This window comes from Gekko japonicus, unplaced genomic scaffold (assembly GCF_001447785.1).
Source record: "Gekko japonicus isolate JY-2015 unplaced genomic scaffold, Gekko_japonicus_V1.1 scaffold3600, whole genome shotgun sequence".
NCBI classification, from domain to species: Eukaryota; Metazoa; Chordata; class Lepidosauria; order Squamata; family Gekkonidae; genus Gekko; species Gekko japonicus.
Genome location: NW_015170382.1, coordinates 37,282 through 57,345, shown reverse-complemented (window position 1 = coordinate 57,345; position 20,064 = coordinate 37,282). Strand labels below are relative to the sequence as shown.

At 48.3% G+C, this 20,064-nt stretch overlaps 1 protein-coding gene across 1 annotated transcript in view; it reads left to right on the top strand.

Annotated features, from left to right (window-relative positions):
- The window catches only part of SEC24C (SEC24 homolog C, COPII coat complex component), a 68,254-nt gene that overhangs the window by 45,124 nt on the left and 3,066 nt on the right, over positions 1–20,064 (top strand). Inside the window, exons 16-23 of the mRNA XM_015418256.1 lie at positions 735–851; positions 5,287–5,457; positions 9,438–9,534; positions 9,818–9,963; positions 11,325–11,463; positions 12,654–12,772; positions 16,390–16,569; positions 19,986–20,063. Of these exons, the coding sequence (XP_015273742.1) occupies positions 735–851; positions 5,287–5,457; positions 9,438–9,534; positions 9,818–9,963; positions 11,325–11,463; positions 12,654–12,772; positions 16,390–16,569; positions 19,986–20,063 (1,047 nt within the window). The remainder of the gene's footprint in view (positions 1–734; positions 852–5,286; positions 5,458–9,437; positions 9,535–9,817; positions 9,964–11,324; positions 11,464–12,653; positions 12,773–16,389; positions 16,570–19,985; position 20,064) is intronic.

The following is a 20,064-nucleotide window of genomic DNA, read 5'->3' as shown; positions in this document are numbered from 1 at the left end:
TTCCTCATATTAAAAAGAGGGCAAACTGATCCGACATGTGTTCTTCCTTGCGTCTCTCCTGTTGTGAGTAGACACTGCAGAGGTGACTACTTCTGATGTCACCCATCTTCATGGTCCTTTAGTCCTGCATCCGCTACCCTGGGAAAGGAAACCTGGAGAGTCATAAGAACATAAGAACATAAGAGACGGCAATGTTGGATCAGGCCAAAGACCCATCCAGGCCAACACTCTGTGTCACACAGTGGCCAAAAACACCAGGTGCCCCCAGGAGGTCCAGCAGTGGGGCCAGGGCACTAGAAGCCCTCCCACTGTTGAGCCCCCCAAGCACCAAGATGACAGAGCATCACTTGCCCCAGAGCCCCTATCTATACCTTGTGGCTAATAGCCACTGATGGACCTCTGCTCCACATGCTTATCTAATTCCCTTTTGAAGCCGGCCATGCTTGTAGCCGCCACCACTTTCTGTGGCAGTGAATTCCAAGTGTTAATCACTCTTTGGGTGAAGAAGTACTTCTTTTTATCCGTTCTAATCCGACCGCTCAGTAATTTCATGGAGTGCCCACAAGGAGTTCTTGTATTGTGAGAAAGGGAGAAAAGTACCTCTTCTGAGAAGTCATGGCTTCTCAGAATGTCTGAGTACACAGAGTGCAAAAGATAGCAGTTGAGGGTCTTTGGGAGTCCCTCAGCTATCGTGTTTCCATTTCACCTACGGACTTTTGCCTACTCCCTTGCAGGCAGCTGAATGTGCAGGCAAGCTCTTCATATTTCACACATCACTGCCCATCGCAGAGGCTCCAGGGAAGCTGAAGAACAGAGATGACAAGAAACTGATCAACACAGATAAAGAAAAGGTAATGGATTGCTTTCATTTTTCTTTAAGGGAAGAAGAGATATTTGAGGAGGAGTGGAGTGTGGCAGGAGTTGCCTAGTCAAGTATAGATCCTTGTTTCTGCTTTAACCCCTTCCTCCCTCTCCTCTGTCCATTTGGAACATCTGCCACTTTCCGCCTTTATCCTCCCCAAATACCTTGTTTTCCTTTTATTTATTTGTTTATTTATTTGGATTTCTATCCCGCCCTCCCCTTAACGGGCTCAGAGCGGGTTTCGACAGTATAAAATACAATACAAGTAAAACCACATTAAAACACAATATAAAATAACATTGTTCATATGTACCACACAGCTCTAGTAAATCCCGCAGGGCCCTGATCTCACACGGGAGCTCATTCTGCCAGCCATGGGCAGACAAGTTTTCAATAGCTGATCAGCATTCTTGGCACCATAGCTGGCACCAGAGGAGCATCCCGGTATGAAGTTCTGTGCTGGTTATGCCACCTGTTGCAATACCAGGATAAAGGGAAACAACGTGTGGTCTGGAAGGGGCAGGGGGCCGATGTTTGAATGAGGCGGGTCCTGAGGAGGAGAGGTGGGAAGAGGTGCTCCCGTAGGGAGACACAAGTTGATGGGGCTGGGCTCCTAGAATGAATGGTGGGATTTAAACAATCTGCACTCCTTATCTGCAGTTCCGTTCAGAGATCTGTTAAGAGCTAACGCATATAAGCCAGGAAGAATAAAATAAAACCAATGTGCAGCAATTAATATAGCCAACAACGTAAAAATGCACTTGTCTGTTAAAAGACAAATAAGAAGGGCTTTGCTCGGAAGGGACAGGCCTAAGAGAGAAAGCAGCAGTTTGGGTCTCTTTGAGGAGGGAGTTCCAGAAGGCAGAGGAGGCTCCAGGGAGGTTGAAGAAGAAGAAGAAAAGAGAAGAGAAGAGATTGGATTTATACCCCACCCTTCACTACTCAAAGGAGTCTCAGAGCGGCTGACAAACTCCTTTCCCTTCCCCTCCCCACAACAGACACCCTGTGAGGTCAGTGGGGCTGAGAGAGCTCTTGACAGAAACTGCTCTTTTTCAAGGACAGCTGTGCCAGAGCTTGTGACTGACCCAAGGTCACATCAGCAGGTGCAAGTGGAGGAGTGGGGAATCAAACCCGGTTCTCCCAGATTAGAGTCTGCACACTTAACCACTACACCAAACTGGCTCTCTTTCTCTGGTTGCAGCCCAGCTGGAGAAGAGCCTTATTAGGCACTCTTAGATTGGTGGGCATCTTTGCATGGGAAGAAGAGGCTCTCTGGGAGCCGTGGCCTCAAGCCAGTTCAGACAAGTGCATGCCAATGATGGGTGTTTGACACTGGTAAGATAGGCTTCACCTGGAAAATCTCAATTGTTCATCGAGCAGCTTCAATAGCCTTCAAAACCAGCCCCTTCAAGGGGATGCAGAATGATTGTCTCTTGAGACTCCTTTGGGTAGTGAAGGGTGGGGTATAAATCCAATCTCCTCTTCTTCTTCTTTTTCTTTGTGCAATTTTTGCACCTCCTTTAAAGCCTTTCTACATCTGGTCACTAATGTACGGTGCATTGCTTGTGAAGAGACAGTTAGCCAAGATCCTGGCTTTTCTTGCAGCAAGATGTACCTTTGGACTTTCCAGTTCCCATACTGAGCACAGAACATCTGCGCAAGCGCCTAACCAGATCGCCACAGTGTTGACCCTTCCTGTATTCCCCCGTACTTTTCAACCTGTGGAGATCTGGTTATCTGCCCAGAATACCAGTTTGGTCTGGTTTGACAGAGGGAAAAGCAGGAATTGAGCAGTTCTGCCCTCTCTCCCTCACCTGTTACAATTTCACTTTCCTGTCCCTGTAATGGGCCTACCATGTCCTTGCTCTTTTTCTTACTTTAAACATAAGAAAACCCTTTTTTGTTGTTTTTAGCATCTCTCGCTAGCCTCATACTGAGCTTTCGCTTTCCTGACTCTCTACAAGCACTGGTGATTTGTTTATATTCGTCCTTAGTTATAAGACCCTCCTTCCACTTTCTAAATGAGTCTTTTTTATTTCTCAAGTCTTTAGAAAGCTGTTTCTGGAGCCACCTTGGCTTCTTTAGGCTCTTCCCATTTTTCCTTCTCCTAGGAATCGTTTGTGGTTGTGCCTTCAGTATTTCGCTTTTAGGAAACTCCCATCCCTCTTGAACTCCCTTCTCCTGAAGTATTTTTGACCGTGGGATTCTACCCAGCATAACTTTAAGTTGGTCAAAATTTGCTTTCCTGAAGTCCAACCTATGTGTCTGACTATATACAGCTTTCATCTTCCCCAAGACTGTAAATTCGAAAATTACATGGTCACTACTACTCAGGGTGCCCACTACTTTCACCTCGTCAACCAGTTCTTCCCTGAAGATTCCCTTGTTTCCCTCTCTACTTTCTGGAAAATGAAGTTGTCAGCAAGACAAGTCAGGAATTTATTGGACTTCTTGTTTTTAGCAGAGTTGGACTTCCAACACCTATCTGGGTAACCATCTCCCGATAGAAGAGCTTCATCTCAAAAGCATAAGCCGTGGTCCAAAAATCCAAACTTTTCTTGATGATACCATTTACATAACCAGTCATTTACTTGCAGTATTCTTCTTTCCCTTCCTAAGCCACGGACTTCCAACAGGCAGAACTGATGAAAACACAACCTGCACTCCCAGGTCCTTCATCTTCTTATCAAGAGCTCTTTTAATACCTTAATACCTTCTGGGCTGTGCCGGATGGTATCATTTGTTCACATGTGGATGAGCAAGAAAAGATAATAATCCGTGGGCTTGATGAGTCTTCGTACCCTTTCCGTCACATCCTGGATGCGTGCACCCAGTAGACAGCATACCTCTCGAGACGACAAGTCTGGTCAGCACACTTTAGCTTCTACCCTTCTCAGTAGGGAATCCCCAGTTACCAGCACACACCTTCTCCTATATTGGAGAGCAGAAGCTCGAGCTCTCTCATCCACAGGGGTCTGAGAAATTTTCTTCAAGCTTCGTGGAGGCTGCGGGAGGAGCCCTTCTTCCAGTGCCAGTCCACTGCTCCTTTTACAAATTAATATGTTGCTGAATCCAAGTTTTGTTCATCTGTGGCACGAAGCTGTTCAGGGTGGTGAGAACCAGTGAGGATTGTGAGGCACTCCAAAGGGATCTGTCAAGGATGGGCAAGTGGGCGTCAACGTGGCAAATGGGGTTCAATGTGACCAAGTGCAAGGTGATGCACATTGGAGCCAAAAATCCTAAATATAAATACACGTTGATGGGGTCTGAACTGGCAGAGACTGATCAAGAGAGAGATCTTGGAGTTGTAGTAGATAACTCACTGAAAATATTGAGAAAGTGTGCAACTGCAATAAAAAAGGCCAACGCTATGCTTGGGATTATTAGGAAGGGAACTGAAAACTAATCACCCAGTATCATAATGCCCCTGTATAAATCAATTGTGTGACCTCATTTTGAGCACTGTGTACAGTTCTGGTCACCACACCTCAAAAAGGATATTATAACATTTGAAAAAGTGCAGAAAAGGGCTACTAGAATGATAAAAGGGTTGGAACACTTTCCCTATGAAGAAAGGTTAAAGTGCTTGGGGCTCTTTAGCTTGGAGAAACGACGGCTGAGGGGTGACATGATTGAGGTTTATAAGATTATGCGTGGGATAGAGCAGGTAGAGAAGGAAGTACTTCTTCACCAAAAGAGTGATTAACACGTGGAATTCACTGCCACAGGAGGTGGTGGCGGCTACAAGCATGGACGGCTTCAAGAGGGAATGAAACATCTGGAGCAGAGTTTCATCAGTGGCTATTAGCCACAAAGTATAGATAGGAGCTCTTGGTTTGGGGCAAGTGATGCTCTGTATTCTTGGTGCCTGGGGGCGGCAGGGAGGCAACAGTGGGAGGGCTTCTAGTGTCCTGGTCCCACTGCTGGACCTCCCGATGGCACCTGGTATTTTTGGCCACTGTGTGACAAAGTGTTGGACTGGATGGGTCCTTGGCCTGATCTAACATTGGCTTCCTTTATGTTCTTATGTTCTTATCACATACACTCACGGGTCAACCTTTAAGCATGGTAATCAATAGTGAAACATTTTAATGCCCTAAAAATACAAACAGATGCTATTTCCGCCGTTCATCATGTGGTGCTGATGGGGAGTGGCTTAAAGGGATCCTCAGCACCGCGTGCTGCACTTGCTGCAGCCTGCTCTTCTCCCTGTAAGGACCTGCTCCTGGGAGTCAGGGAGCCACGGGGACACCTGTGAGGGTTTGCAGAAGGGGGGAACTGGGACTCTCTCGTCAGCGGAAGGGCCACTCACCAAAGGAGCCTGAAGCCCCTTTTTTCTTCTTTCCTCACATTGGCATGTTCTCTATTTTTTGGCCCCGTTGTCCTTTCTGATGTCTTTGCTTTCCTTTTTTTGTTGTCCCTAGACCCTGTTCCAGCCTCAGACCAGCTTCTACAGCAACTTAGCCAAGGAATGTGTCGCTCAAGGGTGCTGTGTGGATCTGTTCCTTTTCCCAAACCAGTACTTGGATGTGGCGACCTTGGGAGTCGTTCCTTATCAGACCGGGGGCTCTGTCTATAAATACGCCTACTTCCAGGTATGGTGCGTCTGGCTTGACAGGGCCTGCTCTCTCTGTTGGCTGAGTTGGCCGTGGCTGCTGTGCTGGCTTCACAGGGCAGGAGACAGATCACTGCCTTCCCTTGGCCATTGTGGGTTGGTATGCGGAGTAGGCTGGCTTTTTAGCTTGGGAACTCGTCCGGCAGTGTTGTCCGGCTCACGAGGCCTGCTCGATCCCTTCTCAGGTACCAAACCAATGCGGTTCAACAGTTTGCATGATGCGTAAGTAAAAAGGCATAGAAAACGTAGCAATTCTTCAGTGAATGCCCTTTCAGATGACGGTATTTGCCTTGTCCAGGTGAATTCTGCCGTCTGCATTACAGTCCAGTTGTAAGGCCCCCCACTTGTCACCACTGTGGCTGGCATCCCAGTAGATGCGAAGAGAACAGGGGAAACCACAAAACCAGCCCTGCCTGCCTGTTTGTTTCCGGGCGCAATTCAAAGTGCTAGTTCTTGTTGCCGCTGCCTTCAGAGGTGATGCAGGTGCCTCCAGGTCCAGGGCGTTTTCAGTAGTAGCACCTGGCCAGTGGGATGCCTGGAGGCTCTTGTGGCCCTTGCATTGGCTTTCTTTTAGGCACCAGGCAAACACAGTGCTCTTCAACCGGGCTTTTTATTAAGAGATTGGTTTTTTAATTAATTAATTGATTGATCGATTGATTAATTGTTCCAACGTTTACCCCTCCCTCCCCGCCGAAGCAGGCTCAGGATGACTTCCTCCAACTCCCGTTGCAGCTGCCGCCTCTCCCGATCCGCCACCTCCATTCTATGGGCCAGTTCCAGTCCCTCATCCGGGGATACGCGCCCACTCCTCGCCTTCGATCTGTCCGTCACCCATGCTCCCGGCGGTGGTTCTAAGGGGGCCCCGTAGGGGGGGAAACCTCCAGCTGAGGCAAACCCCACGTCAAACCTGCTGTCTCTCCGGGGCCCCTGCGTAACCATAAAGGTCTCTGCCGTGGAGTCCGGGTTGAATTGGCTCCACCTGGAGCTTGGTTGGTAACCCTGGCCGGCCGGCTGCCGCGGGCCCGAAGGGGTCAGGAACAAATGGGTTGATGTCGTCTTTGGGACTACTCCCTTCCCAGCGGCAGTCACCGGAGGTGAAGTGGTCACTGGTGCCTTCGCCTGGGTCGTGGGAGTCTCCCCTCCGGACGTGGTTGGGACCGGAATCTCCTCCTCGGAGGGAACCTGTTTCTCCTCTTCAGAGGGAACCTGTTTCTCCTCGTCATCGCTCATCTCGGATAGAGAGAGGTGCACAGATAGAGAATGAGGGATTCCTAACAGAATGTCAGAACCCACAGCCAACAACTGAGTACATGCTTATCAGAAAGGTTATACTTTATTGAAGAGCTATAGATGCATTAACAAAATCACTGTTAGGAATGGCGTCACCCCTACAAGCATAATGGGATATAGGGTATTCGTATGCACCCCACCCCACCCTCCTTAGGCCAATTAGCCACATTCCCGCGTGCGGGAGAAGGAGCCCCAGGCTGTTGGAGCCGAAGCTTGAGAACCGAAAGCGCTCCCACGGTAACCTGAATCCCAGACACTACACACCACCTGCAAGGCCGTAGATAAGCAAGCGTTACAGAAGCACAGAAGGAATGCAGCAGTACTTGGTGCACAGGGCAAGCAAGCACCCCACCCCCAATCCTTATGGCAGCATAGCTGACAAATATCAACTATAGCATCGTACCAAGCTGTTAAGTTAGACTAGCACTCCACGAATATAATGCTCTACCATCTTTACTGCAAATAACGGCTGGTTCCCGGCTGGGAACTTGGCTTAGCCTAATTGATTCAAAGCTCACAATATTAAACCTGAACCTAAATCCCTGGGATTCACTGGAAAAAATCGGTTAACTGTACAAAAATGATTATTTAAAAAAGATTGGGCTATGCTAAAATTCAGAGCTGATCGGAAATGCCCCCTTATTCCATTTATCTTATCAGAAAGTTTTTGAACTGTTTAAATCAGGGGTGTCAAAGATCTGGCCCGCAGGTCTGCAATCTGGCCCAAGAGCCGCTGACTCTGTGCTGCTTCCTGCTTCCTCTTTCTAACATTGCAGCTCCGTCTGGCTAGTCTCTCCTAGTTCCTGCTTCAGAGGAGAGAAAGAAAGCCTTCCCTCGATTGGCTGAGGGCTCCTCCCCCCTCCTCTAGGGAGGGAGGGGGAGGAAAAGAAATGGGGGGGGGATGGTGTGGGATTTTTAAGAAGACCAGCAACGTTTTATTCCAGGTATAAGTGTATTTTTTCTTCAGCAAGAGGGGGGGAGGGATCCAGAGGGAGCACACAAGAAAAATAGAGAGGTAGAGTGAGTGCTGTGTTTAAGACCAAAAAACATTTGATTCCAAGAATCGGGGAGGGGGAATCCTATGTTTAAGACCAAAAAAATTGTTTTATTCCAGGTATTTCCTGTGTTTAAGACCAAAAAACATTTTATTCCAGGTATTTCCTGTGATTAAGACCAAAAAACGTTTTATTCTAGGGATGGAGGGGGAAGTGAGAGAGAGAGAGTTTATTGTGGGGGGGGGAACAGCTTGAGTCTCAATGAAGAGCAGTGGTGAATCTCTGCCTTATGAGTGCAGTTCTGGGGGGTGGGGACAGATTAATGGAATTGCCAGTTCTCTCAGTCTAGCTGGGCTCCTGTGCCTTTGACAGCTGAGCCGACAGACAGAAGAGTGGCAGGCAGATGTTCCCTATCAGTGCATGCCCCTGACAGGTGGAGCTTCACTAGTCAAGCTGTTGAGCAGCTTGCTGTGGTTGGTGCAGGAGCTCTGGTACATCAAGAAAGTTGGCGCCCCTCTGTAGGACAGGAAGGTGTCATTGCAGCTGTTAATTTTGCAGTCGGGATTGTTCATGATCTGCTCTGTGAGCAGGGGCACTCCTGTCCTCTACCCCTGCTTGAAGGACTGTTTGGAAGGAATCAGACTAGTGCAGCGGTGAAGGATGTTTGTCCAGCTGCTGCTTAAAGACTGCCAGGGAGGGGGGAGCTCACCACCTCTCCAGGCAGCTGATTCCACTGTGGCACAACTCTTCCTGTAAAAAAAGTTTCCCCTGATATCCAACCGATACTTTCCCACCCTTAATTTAAACCCATTATTGCCAGTCCTCTCCTCTGCTGCCAACAGGAACAGCTCCCTGCCCTCCTCTAAGGGACAGCCCTTCAAAGACTTCAAGAGAGCCGTCCTGTCCCCCCTCAACCTCCTCTTCTCCAGACTGAACATTCCCAAGTCCCTCAGCCTTTCCTCATAGGTTGTAGAACCAGCCAGAAATGTAGAAACAGAACTGAAGCAAAGCATCAGTGTTAAAATTACACCTTAAACGATGCAAAAATTACATAGTAGAATCCTGTAGAGGATTTTGTTGTTCAGTCGCACAGTCGAGTCCGACTCTTCGCGACCCCATGGACCAGATCCCGCCAGGCCCTCCTGTCTTCCGCCGTCCTCTGAAGTTGGCTCCATTTAATGTTCGTTGCATCTATGACACTGTCTGACCATCTCATCCTTTGCCGTCCCCGTCTTCTTTGACCTTCAATCTTTCCCAGCATCAGGGTCTTCTTCTCCAGTGAGTGCTCCCTTCTCATTTGGTGTCCAGAGGTAGAGGATTAACTTACTGTATTAACTTACTGTAAAATGTCTGGCTGTCTGCTCTGATGTAGCCAGTGGCTTTCTATCATTTATGCCCAATACAAGAATCTTTGTTCTATATGTGATTAGCGGTTAGAAGGCTAAAGAAGAACTGCTTTTGAAGAAGCGGATTGCAGCGTATGACACAGATAATAGGGTTGCTTTAAATCTGTGAGTGTGTATTTGCATGATTTGTGTATTTAATTGAACCTGGTAACAAATGGGGGGAGGCCGGGCACTTCTCTGAGACACTCCCCAATATTTGATGCACGCCCGGCATCCAGCTCCACGATGGCTGTGTGCAAAAACCTGCCTTTGGCTGTGTCTCTTACTAGGTGGAGACCGACCAGGAGCGCTTCTTGAATGACTTGCACAGAGATGTTCAGAAAGAAGTGGGCTTTGACGCTGTGATGAGAGTGCGCACAAGCACTGGTAAGTCCTTTGGAAGGGGTGATTCGTGCGTGGCGGGAGAGAGCACCCCCAAGATCCTACCGTTCCATTCACGGGTGAACCTTTGGCTGGTGCACCTCATGTATTGGTGGAAGGCTGCTTGCATCAGCAGAAGGCTCCCCCGTTAGCCGCACGTAAGAGCAGACTCCAACCCATCGTCCCAGAATGGCTGAGGTTTGGCTCCAACTTGTTCATCCGTTGCTGGTGTCCTCCGGGGCTGGAGTGTCCCAAAGGGGTTCCCCTTAAGTCTCCTCCTGCCTTCCAGGTATCCGGGCGACAGACTTCTTTGGCGCGTTCTATATGAGCAACACCACAGATGTGGAACTTGCAGGCCTCGACTGCGACAAAACCATCACAGTGGAATTCAAGCATGACGATAAGCTCAGTGAGGACAGCGGAGCTCTTCTTCAGGTAAGGCAGCGGGCATTTTGAGGGACTCAGGGGCGGGAGGGGTCGTTAGGGACAATGCTCCCTCTAAGCTGTGGGGTCTCGTGAGCAAAAATCCTACGTTTTGAGCTACTGGCATTAAAGTTGTGAACGAGTGATTGGCTACTGCATAAATTAGTTTGCTCTGGAGTAGAGATGTGAAGGCCCAGAAAAAACCCAGAAAAATTAGGAAAAAAAACTGTTTTTCCCCCGTTTTTTTCCTGAAGCTTTTTTGTTTTTTTCCGAAAAATTGGAAAAAGAAAAGGAAAAAAATTGATTACAGAACGTTTTATTTTAACATGATGAATAAAATATTTTAAGACAAGGTGTTCAAATATTTTCCAAATCATTTCTAAAAAAAAATATATATATGGTATCAGATTGATCTAATTTCTCTGCACTGCGGACAAGAAAGTCCTAGGTTACAAACTGAACTCTCCAATGCAAGAACAAGATGCATTTCTTCCTTTAGGAGGTACTATTTTCACAAGAAAAGAAAAAGGTTTCGGTTTTGTGTTTGCATGTGGGTGGGTATTCTGTTTGTAATAATTGTTTGGATACACTATATTTTTAATATGCTAGTTGTGATAATTTTATGCCAAGTAAAAATGTCCATAGTCATATTTTATGTTCCTAAAGTAACAGAATGATTTTCAATCTAGAAAAGACAAAAGAAATGCTAATGTAGCATTTTTTTCAATTTTTCCGAAAACTTCCATTTTTTTCCGGGGGGGGTGGGGTGGGTGGGCGGGAAAAAAAAACGGGGTTTTTCCCGAGCTTCAAAATTTCCAGAAATACATCTCTACTCTGGAGCCATCTTTCCCGAGCTAAGACAAAAATGTGTGAACCAGAGGCTAAAAAACTGTGAGCTAGCTCACCCTAACTCAACTTAGAGGGAACACTCGTTAGGAATGCATTTCTTCCTTCCGCTCATTCTTAAAATTAAAGCCTTTCTAACCCCAGAATGTTTGTTTTTACTGGAGGATTTATAATCTGGTTTTAAACTCAAGGCAGAGAACAATACTAAACGTCTGTGTGTTGGGGGGGGGATCCAAGGAATATGCAAGCTGAATTAGTGACAGGGAGAATGCAGACCAAATTGAACTTCATTATGCTTGGAGGTTAAATGCTTTTTAGAAATGAAGAATCTAAATAGCTGTTCAAACTGGCAAGGCTTTGCGTTCTGGAAGATCTCAAGTGGTAACAAATTCCATTGCTCTGTGCTGTTTTGACCATGCAAGGATTTGAGGGTCGTTGCCGCATCAGAGCAGATAGGAACCATCACCTGAGCTGTTTGTTCTGCAGCCTGACTCTAATAGCTGTGCTTCTAAACCCCTCTTCTGCAGTGTGCTGTGTTGTACACAAGCTGTGCGGGACAGAGGCGACTCCGCATTCACAACCTCTCCTTGAACTGCTGCACGCAGCTGGCTGATCTTTATAGGAACTGTGAGACGGACACTCTTATCAACTTCTTGGCCAAATTTGGTAAGGGAATATTTTTCAGCAGTTTCATGAGTTGGGGTACCTGACCCCCTCACTGGAGGGGCACAGGGCTCCTGGGAAGGAGCAATTAGTAGGGTTCCCTCCCTGCCGGGGAGTTGGCATGAACTGAACGGGAGTCTTGTCTTTCCTGCACGCATTGCACTGTGGCTGGTGGACTTTCACGCAGGAGTCCAGTGGGGCTTGGCTGCCAAGTGTAGCCCTCATTACACCAGGCTTGTCCACACGCTGACTTCTGCACGTGGCCCTGGCAGAGACATGCTTTCCCACACGGACTTCCAGCTGCTTCAGCCTCCGGCAATTTGGCTCTGCCACTAATACCATATATAGGCTTTATCATTGCCCACGCTGCAGGAAAGTTCACGTTTGTTTGTGCTGAAATGGCGCTAACAGCTCTATTCAGTTAATGGCAATTTCTGTATTGAACCATATGAATGTGGTCTAGGTGAACTTGGTGCCCGGTGCTTCCAGTTAGATCAGAGCAGTGGTCCGTCTAGTCCAGCATCATGATTCACACAGCAGCCAACCAGTTGCCTTAGAGGGCTAACAAACAGGGCAAAGAGACCAAGGCCTTCCCCTAATACTGCCTCCCAGCACTGATATTCAGAAATTTGCTTCTCTGGCTCCCTTTTCTGATTCCCTTTAGTCATCATGGCTAATAGCTACTTAGGGAACTCTCCTGCATGAATCTGTCCGACCCTCGTTCAAAGCTATCTGTGAATCTGTCCTGAATCTGTTGCTCATAAGATTCATCCGTTGTCCTTCAGTTTTAAGATTTACAGGAGAGGGAGAAGATCTCCCAGTCTGCATTCTGCACCACACGTGCAGTTGTACAAGTCAACTATAAGGTTGCTTTTCTTCCAGCGTAACACCAGTAGAGCACGTGTTGTGTGTACAGAAAATCTCAGGCTCAGTCCCTGGCGTCCTCAATGAAAGGACTCTGGTAGCAGGATCTGTGGGGGGAACTCCTGCACAGCAAATGGGCCTGGTGTGCCGAGCTAAATGGCCCGGCAGCTATGCATGAAGCAGCCACAGACGTTCCTGTCACCAGAGGCGTCCAGGGATTTTTATCACGATTCCTTCATCGGCTGCCTTGATCTCGCTGCTGAGTGGGCTTTTCATGTCAAGATGTACTTCGCTTTCTAACAAATCCTCCCCTCCCCCTTTTCCTGCAGCGTATCGTGGACTTCTGAACAATCCAGTTAAGGCTGTGAGAGACACGCTGATCAATCAATGTGCCCAGATCCTGGCGTGCTACCGGAAAAATTGTGCTAGCCCCTCTTCTGCTGGACAGGTAGAGTGGCTTTGACTTGGTCAGACCCGAGAGCACCTGGAACACCTTCCAGGTTAAATGTCATGTGCTAAAGTAGGAGGTAGCTGCCGGGTTCTTTCTCCGAAAGTCCCTGTAAGTTGTCCTGCAAGCATTATCTGAGTGATCACTTGGCCAGCATAGGTCTTAATTGGGGGAGCACAAAGATCCTGTCATTCAGAATAGCTTGTAGAAAGTTTCCCTTGCTCGAATGCTTATTGAATCCGACTCTAGGGGGCGGTGCTCATCTCCGTTTCAAAGCCGAAGAGCCAGCGCTGTCCGAAGATGTTTCCGTGGTCATGTGGCCAGCATGACTAAACGCCGAGGTGCACGGAATGCTGTTGCCTTCCCGCTGAAGTGGTACCTGTTTATCTACTTGCAATTTCTTGCTTTCGAACTGCTAGGTTGGCAGGAGCTGGGGCCAGAGACGGGAGCTCACTCTGTCACACGGCACCCGGGTCTTGAACCACCGAACTACAGACCTTCTGGTCTGCAGCTCAGCACCTTAACCTCTGAGCCACCACGGCCCCGAGGTAAACTTGTTGCTGACTTCTTATCCCTTCAGGGCAGACATTTGGTTAAATGAATCCCTCGTTATTTGAATCTAGGAACCTTTTTTGTTTGAAAGCCATCCATAGCCCATTAATGCTTCTTTGCCCTCTTAAAACCATAGCTTTGGTTTTAATCGTAATTGGCTTTCAGAAAATTTTCCTGGCAAAAAGCCCCAAATCTTTTAATGGGTGTCTGAGTCCTACATGCACGAGGGTCATAGAATCATAGAATCACACAGAGTTGGAAGGGGGGCCTACAGGCCATCTAGTCGAACCCCCTTCTCAGTGCAACCGAGAGCATCCTTGACAAGGGTTTGTCCAGCCGCTGCTTAAAGACTGCCAGGGAGGGAGAGGCTCACCACCTCCCCAGACAGCTGAACTGTCTCAACAGCCTTCTAAGAACATATTGAGAATGGGAAATCGCCAGTGTGTCATCCACATAGACCAAAATGGAAATTGTCTTTCCACTCTCCCCCCATATTAGTTGTTCATGGAAAGAGCCAGTCCGCATACAATGGTAGTCATAGTCATACATTTCTGTGACATCGCATACGCCCAGCCACAAATGCCCAGAGCAGAAGACACAAATGCCACACGATGCCCTCAGTTGTGTGGAGGACTGTGGGGCATGCAGCAGGAGCCCTCCATCTGTGTTCCAGGGATCTCTGCAGATGGGCATTCAAATCCCTTTCTGCAACCAGCTTCCCTTCTGGCACACCAGGAAGAAAGGATGTGCAGGCCAAGCGTGGCACTCAGTCATCCCCACAACTCTCCCGGGAGAAGAATCCCCCCCCCCAAAAAAAACCTCATGTCCTTGCTCAGACAATTGTTCTGGTCCCAATGGGGTGGGGGGAAGCGCCCACCTTTTTGCAAGGTGACGGGAACTGGAACATCAGGACATGCAACAGGAAAAAACATATCTGCATGTATATGTATTCATTAAAACATTTATACCCTGCCTTTCCTCGCGGTTCAAGGCAGCTTACAATAATCTCTGTCATCTCCTTAATAATTTATTGGGGGGGGGGAGAGAACAGTTTGAGTCTCAGCGAAGAGCAATGGTGAATCTGCCTTATGAACGCAGTTTTGGGTGGTGGAGGTGTGACAGATTAATGGAATTGCCAGTTCTCTCAGTCTAGCTGGGCTCCTGTGCCCTTGACAGCTGAGCCGACAGACAGAAGAGTGGCAGGCAGATGTTCCCTATCAGTGCATGCCCCTGACAGGTGGAGCTTCACTAGTCAAGTTGTTGAGCAGCTTGCCGTGGTTGGTGCAGGAGCTCTGGTACAGCAAGAAAGTTGGCGCCCCTCCGTAGAATATTATCAGCATATAGTCAGATGGGGGGATGTCACAGTTCTGAGAGAATAGAGTTTAACAGGAAAACTGGACCTTTGATGTCCTCTGATACTGCTTAATAAAAATCACAGAAGTGTCCTGACAGGCACATCCTAATAGGGATGGGCATGACCCGGGGAAATGGAGGTTCGGCCCAGTTCATGGGGTCTCACAAACATTCCTGTTTACCGAACTGGTTCGTTTCCTGAGGTTCGTGACGTGGTGGAGTGCCCCCCGTGGGCTAGAGACACCAAACTCACAGCGAGTTTCCAGCTGACTCTCCTATACCTGCCCTCCAAGTTTGGTGAGGATTGAATTGGGGGGGGGGAGTTACAGCCCCCCCAAAGGAGATGCCCCCGCCCCGCAAGCTAGAGACATCAAACTCATGGAGGACTTCCCCGGGATGTCCCTCTACAAGTGGGGGGGGGAGGTCTAGCATGGGAGGGGGTTGGCAAGTTGGAAAAAAAGGTAGCTGATGATACCAATGCCGGTGGGTGGGTGCCCAGAGGCACAGAAGTCTAGGGTCCTAAGTAAAATGGGGGGGGTTCCTAGTGTGTGGGGGGTGGCAAGTTGGAAAACCAAGTTGATGGGCAGGTAGTGCAAGGACAGCTGGTGATGCCAAGTCCACCCCCCACCCCCACCCCCATTGCTTTGACAATTAATTGATCGGTGTCAGCGTGTCCGGCTCACAATCCCCGCCATGAACCTAACAAACTTCCATGAAAAACATGGCAGTTTGTGGGTGACACAATCTCATGAACTGGCCATGTTTGTAACAAAATGAGGTTCATGACGGGGTTTATGCCCATCCCTAATTCCTAACTGTTGGGAGCGTTTGTATCATTTAACCAGCAACCCAACCTGTCTGTCAACTGTGTATTAATACACAAGGTTTTAACTGGGATTAAGAGTCTTCTCTCCATATCCGTGTGCAAAGCTTGGCTCAAAGTTATTCCCTGCTATTTATTTGTTTGTTTATGTATGGATCACCCAGTCCCCGAGTTCACAGGGCTCTGGGCGATGTACAAGAGTAAATAAAATACAATATAAACATAATTAGGCTGAAAAGCTGATTTTTAAGTCCCCCAAAGTCACAAAAACCTGCTGAATCCATCGCGTGCTCACCCTTCTGAGGCTGCCTGCTCTCCTTTGGGGCTGATTTGCACGCAGTTCCAGTCTGCCAAGCAGAAATGAGATATAAACCTCAGCAGGCACATCTGCCCACTGTCCTGTGACCATATCTTGTTGGCATCCCTGTTAGTGAATGGGGACAGTTGTACTTAACACCCCATCCAGCAGATATTCTGACTGTTATTCATAAATGATTTGGCCAGTAGGGATGTCCACCAGTGATGGTTAGCTTTGAGTGAATGAGGAAGTGTGTGCCCGCCATTACAGAAGGTTGAGAGAGGTGTGGATGTCTCTGGCCTGTTAATACCTGCAACATTGCCTTTCCTACTGACCAGCTGGGATTTGGGCACTGGGTGAATATTTCCACTTCTATAGCCCATGTTCTACCAAGCACCAACGTTTTTTCTTTGTTTTTTAGTTGAGGCCAAGCTCAAATTTGCCTGTGTCTTTACAAAGTTTTACATCTGCGCTAATGCTTGCAGTGATTCTGCTGAATCTGTACAAAATGCATTGTAATTTCAGCCAGGTTTCTCTCTCCCTGCTTTCCTTGTGAGCCATTTCTCCAATGTCCTGTCCCCTTCTTTGCAGCTGATTCTTCCTGAATGCATGAAGCTGCTCCCTGTATATCTGAACTGTGTTTTGAAAAGCGACGTTCTGCAGCCTGGATCAGAGATCACCACTGATGACCGCGCCTACATCCGCCAGCTGGTCACCACCATGGATGTGGCAGAAACAAATGTTTTCTTTTACCCCAGACTCTTGCCTCTGGTAAGTCCCTCTCTGCAAAGGAAGCTTTCAGTTGCCTTAAACATATAAGCCGGTGGAGTAAAATGAAGTTAAGAGAATTGGTTGAGGCCGTTTTGTCTAATTAGTTTGAGGAAGTAAAAGGTAAACACTTTCTGTGTTGGTAGTCTCACAAATAACGTTTGGGTTTATGTCAGTCTGTTTATTGCATCAGCAAATAAAGCCATAGCAGCAACAAGAAATTTCCAGACAAAGGAGCTATTTAGGGCAATAGATGAGCCTTTGATATTAGATGGGCCTTTAAGAACTGTACTATGCCAAATTTGGAGTTCCAGAATGAGATCCTGCCATCCAGTTAAACATTCAGACAAATCTGATGGGACCGTAGCACTAATTGGTTAGTATTTAACACACCAAGAGCCTCTTGTAGTTGCTGTTCAGTAGAGAAGCATACCGGGGTGGGTGGTGGGTGGGATGGGATTAATGGCTTCACTGATAAGCAGTTACTGCAGTTAAACTTTGTCACGGCATCAATAAGATGGTCCAGCTTACTGAGGATGGAGTTCAGCTGGCTAAACTCATTGCCCTGGCGGTCAGGCAAGAAAATTCAGCCACATCAGCCCCCTCCTTCCCCCATGAACCCCCGAGGAACCCCCACCCGAGACTGGCCCGTTCGAGCCCCAGCGCAGTGACCTCCGGAACAGTACCAGCCAAAAGTGTCTCGGTTTCAAGGACTACATCCAGAATAAAAAACCTGTCAGAGGCAAGAACACTGAACTCAGGAGAATCAGGCAAGATTAGAAAATCAGTTCTATTTTGTTTGGAATTCTGGGTCGGCATAGACTCGGTCCTTTCTCTTGGTCACTTGTGTGCCCCCATTGGCTCCTCCTCCCAGTAAAAAAGAAAGTTGAGACTAGTTCAAGGCAAGCTGGGCTCAGGTGAGTCATTTTTCTACCATTCAAGAAGTTAACTCTCAAAGCAGACAGGACATTTCAGTCACTCTCAAGATCCTTACTTCCGTTCTCTTCAGAAACCCACAGTGTGGTGCTTCAGGCAGTAGAGGACTCCACGTGGGCAGATCACTCAGGAATCTGTGCTGACACAGAGGCAGAAGGGGCTGCCCAGGAGACGGCCAGTGGCCGATGCGGCATCTCTGTCGTAGCCAGGAATACCCAGAGGAGTGAAGTTCCTCCGGACTGGGCTAGATTTCCAAGTCCAGAACTCAGGGAGAATTAAAGAGGGAGTTGGGGTGTGCCAGATGGACCAAACAACTCCAGTTTGGCCACACAGGTTTCCTTTTCTCCTTTTCACCCCATCTCAGCTTCCAACAATCACATTAGCAATGCCGGCAACTTTCGCATTCCCAGAGGAGAAACAGCAGGGAAACAGGTGGTGGTGGGGATGAGAATGAGGATACCACTGGCAGCGCCTGAGGAATAAATCATAGCTGCGCCGTGCCTAGAGCAAATGCCCAGAGATGAGCACAACTAATTTCGTAATTCTTCTCGGAGTCCATGCACGGTTTCTCGCTTGCCCACAAATTCCAGTCCATGGAGAAAAGTAGTCACCGAAGAGTGGGAGGCTGAATCAGGGAACCCCTGGATCTTTACAGACTAGGAAAGACTGTAACTCTCTCCCGGAAGGCTTCGGTACTTTATCAAAATTCGGTGCTCAGAGTATAATAGATACCTTGACGCCATAATACAGGGTGGAGCGTCGTGACGATGCGTCTGCCATCTCGGCCCCTCCCAGTTGGGGAGATCTAATGTAGCTAAACAGCAGCCGAGAGGGTGCGCGGTTTGTTTTTTGTTAAGCGAAGGGCCCGATGAGACATGACCGGGATGGGGGAGGCTCCCTAAGTCAGTTATTCAAGATTCACACCTAAAGGGATTGGGGAGGGGGCTGCTTTTTAAAGCAATAATGAAGCATGTAGGCAAGGAGAAAGGTGGACTCTAAATGAGGTCAAGAACCAGGCGTAAAGGATGAAGAACCATTCTGTGAATGGCACAGGCGGTTGTGCCGGGGGCACGTGAGCTCATCCTGGTACCTTTTGCAGATGTTTTCCAGGGCGTTGTAAAGGGAAGTAGAAGGGTGCACACATGCCTCGGTGCTTGAGGAAATGCGGAGTTTTTGGGGTATTGAGGGCAGATTTCTGAAGGGGAAGGTGCATTCTGAATGCATGTGCTACCAGGTTGTGGTATGCCTGTTCTCTCCCCCCCACCCCCGGCACTTGCATGGCCACCCAGACTCTGCTCCTGAACATCTGGATGGGGCTGGATGGTTACCACAGAGCAGACTGAAACGGAATCCATCGAAGATGGAGGTTCTGGAGCTGGATCGTTGGGGGGGGACTGGGGTTGGGTATTAGGCTCCCGACCTTTGACGGGGCCCCGTTGGTGCTCGCATCTATGGTGAAGAGTCTAGGGGTGTTGTTCCTGGATGCCTCACTGACTATGGAGGCCCAGGTCACCACCACTGCCAGGTCTGCCTTCTTTCATCCGAGGTAGATCCAGCAGTTGACCCCCATCCCTCACCTCCCACAATCTGGCTGTGGTGACCCGTGCAGTGGTCACTTCCAGACTAGACGGTTGTAACTCTCTGCACGTGGGGCTTCCTTTGACTCTGCTCCAGAAATTGCAGCTAGTGCAGAACATGGCAGCACAGGTGTTGATGTTGTTGCCTGTGCGGGCACACATCTACCCGGTGCTGCGTGACCTGCAATGGCTGCCTATTGAATACCAGAACTGGTCCAAGGTATTGGTGCTTACCTTTAAAGCCCTATACGGCCAGGGGCCTGCATATTTTTGAGACCGCCTCTCCCCATATGAGCCCTGTAGAACATTGTCTTCTCAGCCCTGTCCCCTGCCTGGTGGAACGAGCTGCCTTGCAAGATCAGGGCCCTGCGAGACCTGTGACAATTCCGCAGGGCCTGCAAGATGGAGCTCTTTCGTCGGGCCTTTAGTTGAGGCAGCAGCGGGCATCCACTTGATTGGCCTCCCCTCCAGTGTCCACAGATCCATGAAGCCGGACTGGGACCACCGTGTTTTTCTTGTTGAGGCATTGCTGTTTTAGTATGTGATGATTTTATTGATGTTACAGATTTTAAATGTAAAACTGCATAAATTTCAGACCTACATGTTGGAACTCACTCTGAGCCTACAAGTGTCGGTAGGGTGGGATATACGTTGAATAAAATAAATAAAATAGTTGAAATCTGTTTCAGCGTCTGGACTGCATCCCCTCAACAGAGGGAAGTGGCTTTTCTTTTTTTCCAAATGGCAAAGCTAGAAACTTTTCTCTAATGAAACCTGGGACTCTGAAGATTCAGCACCATTTGTCAGATTTTGCCACTTTCTTTCTGATGTAGTGGATATTTAGGGAGATTCTGTTGATGCTCATGTATACTCTGCAAAGTAATGACTCCAGTCTTTTCTTTTCAGACCAAAGTAGATGTCAACAGTGACTCCTTACCGACAGCTATCAGAAACTCCGAAGAGCGCCTCTCCAAGGGTGACATAT